This window comes from Talpa europaea (assembly GCF_964194135.1).
Source record: "Talpa europaea genome assembly, chromosome: 15".
Lineage (NCBI taxonomy): Eukaryota > Metazoa > Chordata > Mammalia > Eulipotyphla > Talpidae > Talpa > Talpa europaea.
In genome coordinates, this window is record NC_140083.1 from 60,201,175 (window position 1) to 60,213,335 (window position 12,161).

At 43.9% G+C, this 12,161-nt stretch overlaps 1 protein-coding gene across 2 annotated transcripts in view; it reads right to left on the reverse strand.

Annotated features, from left to right (window-relative positions):
- The window catches only part of PTPRO (protein tyrosine phosphatase receptor type O), a gene marked incomplete at both ends in the record, with an annotated part of 223,204 nt that overhangs the window by 6,610 nt on the left and 204,433 nt on the right, over positions 1–12,161 (reverse strand). For both annotated transcript variants that reach the window (XM_084255654.1, XM_084255653.1), the window contains 5 exons: positions 328–482; positions 3,584–3,706; positions 3,919–4,053; positions 4,841–4,917; positions 6,278–6,368. In XM_084255654.1, the coding sequence (XP_084111780.1) occupies positions 328–482; positions 3,584–3,706; positions 3,919–4,053; positions 4,841–4,917; positions 6,278–6,368 (581 nt within the window). The remainder of the gene's footprint in view (positions 1–327; positions 483–3,583; positions 3,707–3,918; positions 4,054–4,840; positions 4,918–6,277; positions 6,369–12,161) is intronic.

The following is a 12,161-nucleotide window of genomic DNA, read 5'->3' on the forward strand; positions in this document are numbered from 1 at the left end:
GGTTCGATCCCTGGCCACCGGTAAGGGTCCCACATGGCGCGCAGACCTCTCCTGCCGCACCCGCTGCTCCCCTCAGCAGTGTGTTTCGTCAGTCTGCCTGTTCTGCTCCCCACTCTGGATCTGGTGAATTCTCTCTCACCCTCCCATGCTTCTGACTGTACTCAATGCTTGTATAAATAAATAAATAAATCTTTAAAAATAAAATAAAATAAAATCATAATTCACTGCACTGTCAACTCAATCTGCCTGGGAGTGTATGTACAACGGGCGGTTTTCTTTATGAATCAGCCCTGTGGTGCTCAGCGGGCAGGCGCGGGGCAAGGTTACCTGCAGTGCACGATCATGGGGCCTTTGCTCTTGGTAGCTTGTTGTCGGACCACGTGGACAAACTGCAGGATACTTTCTGCAGCATTTGCTGTGGGCACTCCGTGATCAGGCCATGAGGTGTAGTTCAAGTGCATCACATCCTGCATCTCATCAGCCTTGAGGAGAAAGCCCAAAACAAGCGTTAATCTCCATCAGGATGATCCAGGCCTCCATGGGGCTCACATGTTCATGGCGGGAGAGGGGAAAGCCACCTTCCGCTCCTGGCCAGTTCACTCCTCTTGCCAGCTCTGAGCATCGTGCCTGGCACAAAGCAGGCTGCAAATTTTAAGTGTTAATCGTATAAAACTTCAAAGAGCAGGATAAATAGGCTACCCCCAGCCTGTATATAAAGCAGAACTTCAGCAAATTCAGGTTTGCCTCTTGGGTCTGCCTCTGAGCAGTTATATCAGCATTAGCCAAGGATTAGACACTGTGGCAGGTGCAGTGGGGGGCGCCCTTGGGTGCCCTGGCTGATACAATGCTTTCCCACAATTGTTGCTGCTAAGAACATACAATGCACCCTTCTGATAGCTGTTCTCCCCTGAAAGGAGCTGCCTTGCTGAAATGACTAAGAGTTGTGTGCTCCTACTGAGGATGGCAGCCAATGACCAGCTGATGCTGGGGTATACCACCCTCCCCAGGGGCACCCTTTTATGCCCTGGCCAGAGCTGGACTTCAACCAAATCCACAGCCATGTGTAGCTTTTTCCATGTCCTGTCCTATCCTGTTTCTCTTGTTGCTCACAGCTTTCAGAGGGAATACTTTCAACAAGTCACCTCTATCACCACCCTGTCTTCAGCTCTGATCCTAGGGGGCCTGACCCAAGACAAACTCACTCAGCACCAGTTTTCTCATCTCTACAGAGGGTCTCGTAATAACCAAAATGACTATTTGTGGATTATATATGATCATGTTTTTGATGGAGGGGACACGTGGATCTCATCACCATCACCAACACCACCCCATAAATGCACAGCTTCTCCAGCTCAGAGTGCTGATACGCCGGCTTCTGGGGTCCCCATGAAGGGTGTGTATTTTTCCTATTTACTGTATCGAAATTAATCCAGACAGCAAACAAGTTGTTCTCTCTGAACTAAGTTCAGTAATATTCCAAACCCAGGGCTCACAAAGATCTAATTCATCTCCCATCCCTCAAACTTGCTAAGAATCTAGAATCCTCTCAGTGGATGGACTACTGTACCATAATGTGGAAGAGTCTGGGATCGGGCATGAAAATTCCAAAGGGGGCAGTGGTTTGGGGCTGAGTAAAAATTGTGTAAAAATAAATATATAGCAACATTTGTATGAAAATAAGTCAGTCAGCACTTCAGTCACCCTGTCTTGTCTCTTTGGCACCAGAGGCCAGATCCCAGATGCATGCAGTGCCCGCCCTCCCCTCCCCCCCACTGGGTCCACAACCCACTCTTAGACCCCCAGAGAGGGTAGTCTGCAGAGGTGCAGGTTGCCTTCATGGGCGTGTCTGGAAGGAAGGTGAGGAATTGAGCCAAGCACAGTTAAATGTGCACAATGTACTGATTACTCACCTCCATAAGGATTTAAGGATACTCAACCACCAGTTAATTTGCTTTTTCCCCCAGAAAAGTTCACAAAAATGCTCATTTTCCTCAATTGCTGAGTATAGGCAACACTTAAGTATTAGCCTTTCCACCAGGCTTCTAGAACCAGGCTCACCACTGCAGCTGAATAGTACAGTGCAGAAAACCGTAATTGTGCTAGTTTTTAGTTTCCAGTTCTTAATTCTAGTTCTTAATTTCCAGTTCTTAATTCCTCTCCACCAGCTGCAAGACAGGTCTAGCACCAGGCTCACCACTGCAGCTAAATAGTACAGTGCAGAAGACCATAGTTGTGCTAGTTTTTAGTTTCCAGTTCTTAATTCCAAGTTTCATGTACTGGCGAGTGACAAATTGTGTCTTAGTCATTTTCCTCCTTTCTTGTTAAGTCAGGAAACTCATCTGGCTACTTCTTACTTGGAAATTCCTTATTTCTTTCCCTGATTTCCTCATTTGTGCTGAGCTTGTACTCTGCAACATTCCACACATGGAGGGAATCGGAGTATAAATGAAAAATGACATAAGGAAATATCAGCACAATATATGATCTTTGGCCATTTAACCTTCACTGCAGGAGGTTAAATTTGAGATTTTGTATGTTTATTGCCCAAAGAGGAGAGTCTGGGACCAAGTGCTTTCCAGTGCCATATACACACTTTATATATAAACCTGTCACATAGTTGTCACTGAAACAGAGGTCATCGTTTAAGACCCAGAGGACCTACTCAATGAAATATTATATATAAATGACAACAAAAAATGAAAGGATCTGCATTGCCAAAGGAAAAAAAATTGACCAAGGACAGGAAGCACAGTATTAACCTGATTTCTGACTCTTCCCTGTCAAGGGAACATGGTGGAAATGGACCCTACATTGGGCTCTGCTGTCTTTTTCTTCTAGATGCAAAGGTAGGGAAATCTCTGTTCTATATTTGTCTAGCAACTTGCACTGCTTTCTGGCTGACATGGTCAAGAAAGAAAGGAGAGTTCAAATGGCATTTAGATGGCTGGCAGCTTCTCTGGTGGGAAGTCTGCAGCTTTCAGGGCTTTAGTATCAGTATAATCACCCACCTACACACTGACTTACTCCTTCCACACAGATTTATCAGGGGGTGCTATGTTGGGATTACAGGGATTCCTAAAATAGAACATCTGCTATCCAAACTCCCAGCACACTGGCCCTGGAGGCAGGCGTGGAGACTGGATGGAGTAGGACCTTGGGGGGCTCGAGCAATGAGGAAGGGACTCCCACTTGCAAAGGCTCCATGTGTGAGAGGAATTTCCAGGTGAGGGTGGGAATGTTCTCAGGGAATAGGAGGAGATGGGCATTTTTCAAAGAGAGGCAACAACATGAGGCATAGTCTGTTATGGTCCAGTGAGGATTTGTCTAAATTCTCCTTGTGACAAAAGCCAAAGTTAACTGCCAGTAATGAAGGAAGTGATATCGTTCTTCTGAATGTAAACTCATAACTGATGAATAAGGGCTCATGGTATGTGGACATGGCTGGTTTTTGTTTCCATTGTCTGCCTTCAGGGCCCTTTTCTGAAAGGAAGCAGGGCTGACCAGCCTGCCACACCCCTGTCTGACGGGATGGGGCCTAGGTCCCCTGGCTCCACCAGGGTCGCCTCAGCATGTGGTGACTTACGTAGTTGATCCGGAAGTGTCTGCAGGCCCAGTCGTGCTGCTCTTCCTCCGAGATCATCTCCACAGTGATATCTCCATAAGCGATGGGCTCTTCCGTGAAGGGCCAGTAGTGGTCACATTTCACCTGACATGATAACACAAACTGTCAGGTCACACAGGCTGGGGAGGAAGGGATGGCCGTGCACATTTCAGGAACACACAGTCCCCACTGGCTTAGAGGAACCGTAGGGGACAAGTGTACGGACAACAGTAGGAGGGACAGGAGGCCTCAGTCTCGGGGGCAGTTACCACCTAATCCATGACAGAGCTACACTGGGCCAGCCTGTGAGGACTTACCCGCCTTTTCTCATTGCACTGAGTGAGCATGACAATAATCTGAGACTTCTGTTGTAGGACCATCTTCCAAAAGTCATTTCTGGTTTCAGGCAGTGGCCCCTGGGTGGCAATATACTCCTGGGGTGAGTTGTATCCCTGCGAGATTAGTGACAAAGTTGTCGCCTAAGGAACCAGTGTCCACACTGCCCCACCTAAATGAGAACTGAAAATTTACTGCAGATGAACCTGGCAAGGGGTCATGCCCTGATGTTACAGTCCCCCCGCTTTGGGTATCAAAGAGGAAATCAGAGCAACTGGTCTTGTAGTCCTGTATTATTTTAAACATTGTTTTCCAGAAATGTATAAAATCACACTCGCATCTTTTTATAACATCAACTACAATTTTTATAGCTATTTTGTAATTTCTTTAAGGAAATTTACAGTATAACATAAATTTCAGGTGTGCATCCCTACAAGTCAACATCTATAAATACTACACTCAGTTCACTAAGTTCACTCAAAGTAAAGTTTCTTGAGATATTTTTAAATCTCAAGTGTTCAGGTGAACATCTTTTGGTTTGGTTGCCATAACTGAAACAAGAAATATATAAATATTTGTCTTTAATTTGTTTAAAATTGATTTATTTTTATCAATAACTGAAGGAATATTTGGATTCCCCCAAGATATTGCTACTGTAGTAGACCCACAACCAAATCACCCATAGTCCACTAAGGAAATGCATTCTCTACTAGTAGTATCTACTTTCACTGGTCCTTGACAAAGAATCTGAATATTACTAATCTCCTAGCTCTGCCTCCCCCAATTATTTGTTCTTAAATGAAATAATATCGGATGTTCAGAATTGTGAGAGGCACATCCCTGTGGCCAAGTCTAGCCCCTAGAATGTGGATGCCTGATTCATCTATTTTTACTTTTACTTACAGGAATATAGTTGGCATTGATGTAGTCTGCCCCTTCCTCTTCATTCATGGAGACTAATCTCACTCGGCTAAAGTCATCTGTAAAAAATGAGAAAAAACATTAAGAATCAGAAATGGAAGGCAGGGCAGGCTTCATTCTCTCTACCCCAATCAAGTGAAGTCAATGAGAGATCAGACAAAGTTTCCTCTAGGCCATCCTCAAGCTTAGTTGCTGTTGAAATAAACACATAAATTTCTCCCAGCCAGTATATTTTCTCCTCCCCAGCTCACCTGTTCTGGGGAGAACTGCTTCCAGGTTTTTAGGGGGATTGGGCAGAATATTTACAGGAATTAAAACATCTGGGAGACGGCATGGAAAACCACAGAGTGAGGCCTAAATACACGATTTCTGTATCACATAGGGAAATTCAGAGAACTCACAACCTTTTGAAAACCAAGAGGGAAGGAGATGGCATCGAGCATTTTGTAAATGGACTCCAAATGAGAAAAGTACACTGTGAAGTGTGCACAGATATAAAGGGTTACAGTGGTAATACCACCAGATGTTATTAAGAACTTTTATTGGGGCCTCCTGGGTGACGCAGCGGGTTGAGTGCCACACTATGAAGCTGTCCGCAGCCTCTGCAGTACGGGTTCGATTCCCGGCTGGCCAGGGAGAAACCCACATGGCGCGGCAGACCTCTCCTGTCTCGCCCGCTGCTCCCCTCAGCAGTGTCTTTAGTCCATCTGCCTGTTCTGCTCCTCAGTCTGTCTCTGGTGAATTCTCTCACACTCCCGTACCTCTGACCTATACCCCAGTTCTTGTATAAATAAAAAAAAAAAGAACTCTTATCAAGGAGAGGGTTCTCTTTCCAGAGCATTTCCCAGATTCCTTCTTTTCGCTTTTCCATTCTTTCCAGATACTCTCCTGCCCCCAGAGTATAGGGGGAGTCTGATAAGTCCACACTAGAATGTATTTGAATTTGAAAAAGCCTGAATTTGAATTTAGGCTTTATAGTACTGTACATTACTTTGTTCTTGACTGTAGCTTTTACTACAAAATGCTAAGCAACGACAGAACTTGCCAGAGCTAAGAAAGAGGAGGCATTTAAAACATCTCCCTTCCTTTTCCATTTACTCCTTCCATTGTCAATGAATTAATTGAAAATAGTTGAGAACACAAATCATCATCTCCAAATTTGGCTAAGATTTTTTGATGTCCAGAGGGCAAACGTTCAGTCTTTTTCTGATCTGATACAACTCATTCCAAAGCATATTAAATCTCCCTACATACAAGAGGATTTGATCACAAGTGTGATCCAGTCAATGGCAAGGCTGACCGCAAGAGTCCAGACCGTAACAAAATTTGGACTGACATTGGTGTACCAAATCAATCTGCAGTAACAGCCCCTCATCCTCTGAAAGACACGAGTGGGATCAGCACTACTGACAATCTTACATGGTAGGATGTTTGTGTAACGATTTTTACAGCGGTTCAGCGGAAGGTCTGCAGCAAAGTGTGGAATATCCAGTCCAATCAATTTCAACTCCTGTAAAGGACAGAGAATAAATGTGAGATTTCCATACATGGTGTGGATTGGCTTATGGCTCACACTGGATTGTTCTTCACTCCCTGTAGAATTATCACACCCCCTTTTGCCATACAATGAGGCAGTAGCTGCCGTTTGGGTCAAAAGTTACGTCTCCACCCCAGTGTTGTCAACTCGCTTTGGCCAATGAACTTAGGTAGAACTCATGACCAATCAGAAGCTTGAAATGTGTTGCTAAGTTTGGTTTGCCCCGTTTTGCTTCTGCCATCCACCATGAAAAGAACACACCCAGGGAAACTGCTTGTCACAGAACAAGGAGACAGGCAGGCTTGACTTTGAGGACTGGTAGCCAGAAGCAGAAATGCCCCACACTCCACAAGCCCTCGAGAGAGGGAAACAAATGCTGTTGTAGCTCAGTGATTGTGTGCTGGAGGTATGAATTATGTGTATTACATTCATATACATACACGATTCATATAATATACATTATATGTATTTCACATTTCTGGAGGTACAGAGTAACTGTTATTTATGAAACGTGCATAAATGTTTCCGATTCTATGAGAACATAAAGGTATTTCTCCTGACGCCAATGAGCCTTGGATAAAGTAGTAAAAGAGAGTGAGGAGCAAAGATTGGGAACATTCTCCATGTCAGAAGATACAGGGTTGACAGTCACTAAGCTCTGGGTAATGAAATGTCAAGAATAAAGGTGAATTGTTCTATCCATTGACAGACAGTGAAACTAAGAACATCCAAATACCTGTCTTTATGTACCAGTACACTTCCACAGCCTGTTAATAAAAGGTGCAGTGATAGGGTAATTTTATATAAACAGGTGACCATCACACTTCAGAGAAGTTGTTACTGGAAAGGGGGGTTTCTAAGCTGCTAAATCATGTGATGATAGGACACAAGGGGCTGTCATCAGGACACCTGGAGTTTCTTGGAGTGAACCTTCACACTGTGACCTGTGTGAATCATGTTCCCTAGAATTGTTCAGGATACAACCAATACAGCAGGCCTAATTCTATTCTTGTGCAGATGTGAGGGAAACTTAGCAAACAGCATATATAACCACCTACAGATAGGATCAACTACATCACATGTACTTTTCTGAAAGACTTTTTTTTAATATTTTATTTTATATAATTCTTTCATCATTTTTCATTTTTGCACAATGTATGCATTTCCATTTCAGTTATATTACCCAGACAATTGCACCCCCCCTTATTTTGACCCTAGTCCTTCCTCTCCCCACCCCTTTACCCTGTAGTGTCTCTGGTTTATAGTTGCTTGTTGATTTTGATTTTTACTTTGTATTAATTAGTCTTTTTCCTGGTCCCTTATTTAGGTTTTCTAAACTCCTGCTATGAGTGAGACCATTCGGTATTTTTCTTTTTCTTTCTGGCTTATTTCGCTGAGCATGATCCCTTCCAGCGCCATCCATGTTGCTGCAAACTGCATGTGTTTATCTTTTTTGATTGCTGAGTAATATTCCATTGTGTATATGTACCACATCTTCTTGATCCAGTCATCTTATTTTGGGCATTTGGGTTGTTTCCATAGCTTAGCTATTGCAAATAGTGCTGATATAGACACAGAAACATTAATTCCAAAGGGCACCTGAAAGACTTTTAAATGAGGTAGTCGAGAAGAGCCTCTTGCTGGACATCTTTATCCTTATAGAACGTTAAAATCATGTACAAGTTATACTCTCTATAATTCCTCCCAATCATTACTTCAATAAGTCACAGAATAGAATACTTCCCTGGGAGAAGAATTTTGGAGTCTGTGAAAGACTTTTGAAGGGGTTTGAAGATATTTGATGATCTTTTTATGTAACTGAACAAGGGTATCTTTTTCATACCTTTTCCATCTTTAGTTAAGTGCTTTGTGCAAATATATGATTTAGAGATCAAGTTCTGGGGTCTTCTGTTGTTTCAATAGAGTAGATTTTCAGCGGTATAACAGGCCTGTTGGCACTGGGATACAGGCCTGTTGGCACTGGGATGTAAGCCTGAACTCAACCTGCATGAACTAGCTCAAATTGTCCACATTTTTCCCTTCTTCTCATTCTGTTTCATCTTTTGTCTTTTTTTTTTTTTTTTTCAGATCACAAACGCTCAAGCTCTCAAGCTCTTGGGCCTAAATTGAAGCCAATCTTAGAGACATTCTGCTGACCTTGATTGTCAACTCACAAAATTAGAAGTTTTTCCATCTCAAGCAAAATCCTTGCTTGCCAAATGCCTTTAAACAAAAGTTGGTCTTGTTATTTCCTGACTTTTTTTTTCCATTTTAAAAGGTTTTCAAAGATCAACTATCTTGTTCTTATAAGAAAACAAACTTAATTTTAGCAAACTTTACACAAATCAGTGTGACTTTTAGGTTAGATTCTTTAGGCATCCATGTGCTTATTTATTTTATTTTTTAAAAAAGATTTATTTATTTATACAAGCACTGGGTACAGTCAGAAGTGCAGGAGGGTGAGAGAATTCACCAGAGCCAGAGCGGGGAGCAGAATAGGCAGACTGACGAAGTACACCGCTGAGGGGAGCAGTGGGCGCAGCAGGAGAGGTCTGCACACCATGTGGGACCCTTGCTGGTGGTCAGGGATCGAACCCGCGCTGCAGAGGCTGTGGGCAGCTTCGCAGCCCAGCACTCAACCGCTGCATCACCGGGGAGGCCCCATGTGCTTATTTAAATGATCCTTCCAATGCTTAAAATATGTTGGAAATCTATCTGCCTTATAGAGTGTCTTTATGTTTTGTCAAAACACACCTGGCTTGCGTGGGCATACCACTCATAAACTGTAGGGACTTGTGAAAGCAATCCAAATCTTTTTATCATCAGTTTCATTATCTGTGAGATAAGATGTAATTTCTCTATACACCTCACTAATATGACTATCAAAATGATTAAGCTCAACAAATATTAATGCAGCTCTACTGATGATCATTGGGAAATGCTTCTGATGTGATTCTTTCTTTTTCTTGTGGTGCCGTAATTTCTTTCTCTTTTGCCATTTGCACTAACAGATCTACAGCGCTCCCCCCAAGCTCCCTGCTTTGAGGACAGACTGGTAAACCACAGGAAAAGGCCTCAGATAGAAAGAACTGTGGAAACAGATTGAGGCTGAGAGTGGGAACCCATATGGAAGCTGACTGACTGGTAGAACTTTAATTGTGTGTGGTCTCCCTGCTGTAAATGCCCTAAGTTGATAAGAGAGGTGTAATTGGCTGAACACTGTTAATGTAAATTGCCAAAGCTGAATTGCAGCAAAGCAAGAGCTTCATGTCTACATAAAATGCTTTGCAATCTTTTGTAATTTAGCCTGTCACTAAGTGGAAAATCAAATACTATGTTTCCAGTTCAGTAGGTTTGCAGTTTTCTTTCCAACCATATGGAAATTCCAGACTTACATCTTCATAAAGGCAAAGTATGAGGTAACGGCCTGAAACCAGAATAAATCATTTTTGATTTTTCTTTTGCCAGTTTTGTTTCTCATATAATTTAGCATCACATTTCTTTTTTTCTGAGCCACAAAAGCATCCATGGTGGGTTGAATGGTGGTGCCGCAAAAGATATGTCCACATCCTAACACCTAGAATGGGCTTTGATAGGAAGAAGGATCATTGTTGATGTAATTAAGCACCATGAGATGAGATGATGCTGTGTCCCCAGGAGGGTCTTAGCCCTAAGGACAGATGTGTTGTAAATATGGAAGCATAAGAGCTATCAGCTGCCTGCCAAGCAGCCACCAGGAGCAGAAGAGGTAACGAAGGATTCTCCTCTCCTCAAGCCTTCAGAGTGAGCATGGCCTTGCCGACACTGGGATGTGGACTTCTGGCTTCTAGAATTGAGAATAAATTTCTGCCATTCTAAGTCACCAGGACTGTGGTGATTTGTTCCGGCAACCCCAGGAAACTAATCAAGTCTCTGAAGCCCCGCTACGCTGGCTGTTTTGGAAGCAGAGCACAAACACCTAACTGTTTCAGGCAGCTCAGGGCCATCACAGCACACCCTGGACAGACTAGGGGCCCAAGTAGAGGCAACTGGTTTCTCATAGTTCTGGAACCTGCAAAATCCAAGGAGAAGGTACTAGCAAGGCAGGGTTTGCTCCAAGGCTTCCCTTGGTTTGTAGGGGGTCACCATTTGGCTGTGTCCTCACCTGATGTCCTCTTTGTGTGCCCACAGTGGGGTGAGGAGAGCAGGCTCTGTGGGGTCTCTTCTTCTGAGAGCTCTCAGATCACCACATGGGCCCCATTCTCAAGACCTTATCTAACCCTGATCACCTAGAAAGGGACCATGCCCCCCAAACTATCACACTGAGGGTTGGGGCCTCAACAAAGAACTGGGGAAGAGGAGACACAGTCAGGCCATCACACGTGCCATTATCTTGCGAGAAGATACAGCTACATCCCGGCAGGAGAGTCTGTGGTGGTGGCGGCGGTGTAGAAGCACTTGCTGTATGCTTAGGGACAGGCCTGGCACCAGGGTCAGAGAAGCCGGCTCAGGAGATACAAGTTGGGAGACATTGCAATGGAAGAGTTTCAATCTACAGCAAGCTGAAGGCCTAGTGACCTTCTCAGGGACACACAACAGGAGAAAGGTGTTTAAAACAAAGTGTGTCACAGGGTTCTGAATCAGCTCCCCAGGGCTGCCTTAGCAAGGCAGGATGGACATCAAAAGAAATGTAGTGTCTCACAGTTCTAGAGGGGAAGAACAGCGAGCTGGCAGGGCCACAGAGCCTCTGTAACCCACAGGGAATCCTTACCCAGGTCCTGTGGCTTCCCATGGTTTAGTGGCAGCCTTTGCTGTTCTTTCACTTGCATAAGTCCAGTCTTGGCCTTTTATTTATTTATTTTGAATCACACAGCCTTCTCCCAGTTAATGCCTGAGCTTCACATTGCTCTTCTTTGAAGAACCCCAATCATAATGGTTCAAACTCCAGCCTCTTCCAGTGCAAACTCATCTTAACTAATTCCTTCAACAATAGCCATATTTCCAAATAAGGTCACATTCTCAGGTACACAGTGAGATCCATCACAACTCAACCCATAACGAGTCACCAAAAGGGGGGATGGGGAACATCAATGATGGGAATCTTGGGAAGCTAATAGAAGACTGCGTGAGAGGGAGAGAATCAGCAAAGTCTCCTAATAGCTGGCAGACCTGGGCTCCAGAGCATGATTTACAGGCAACGTTTCAATTACTGAACCAAATGATGAGCACAGACATTTGGAAACAGAGCCAAAGCTAGGCAGTAAGGAAGGAGAGGAGAGAAAACTCAGATCTGGGACAAGGAAGAACTGTTGGAGAGGGCTCGAGGGGCTTCAGCAACTAGACTGAAATACAAGTCAAAGTCTTTGTCCACAGAAGCTGCCACCAGAAGCCAAGGTCATCTCTGTGACCTGCACGATCTGTCCTACAGTTGGAACAAAGATGGGGAGGCCCTTCAGTAGCATCCCGACCAAACACCAAACACAGAAATTAACGCATGCTCTGTCTGGTGGACTCTCAATTTGCAAGCTCTAAAGTCTGGCTCATTAAAACCTTTCCCAGGGGAGACATAAAGGATGAGGAATTGAACCTAATCCCTGGTCCCAAACATCCCTATGAAAAGACATATTTTCGTCAGAGGGGGAATCAATCTTTCCAGCAGCCCCAAAATCAGATGCAGAGTGAAAAAGGAATTTATTTAGTGAATGCAAATCAGCAGCCCATATAGAATCGTGTGTGACTTATAGCTGTATGGGTAATATATGTAAATCCAGACATTAGTTTCAATTT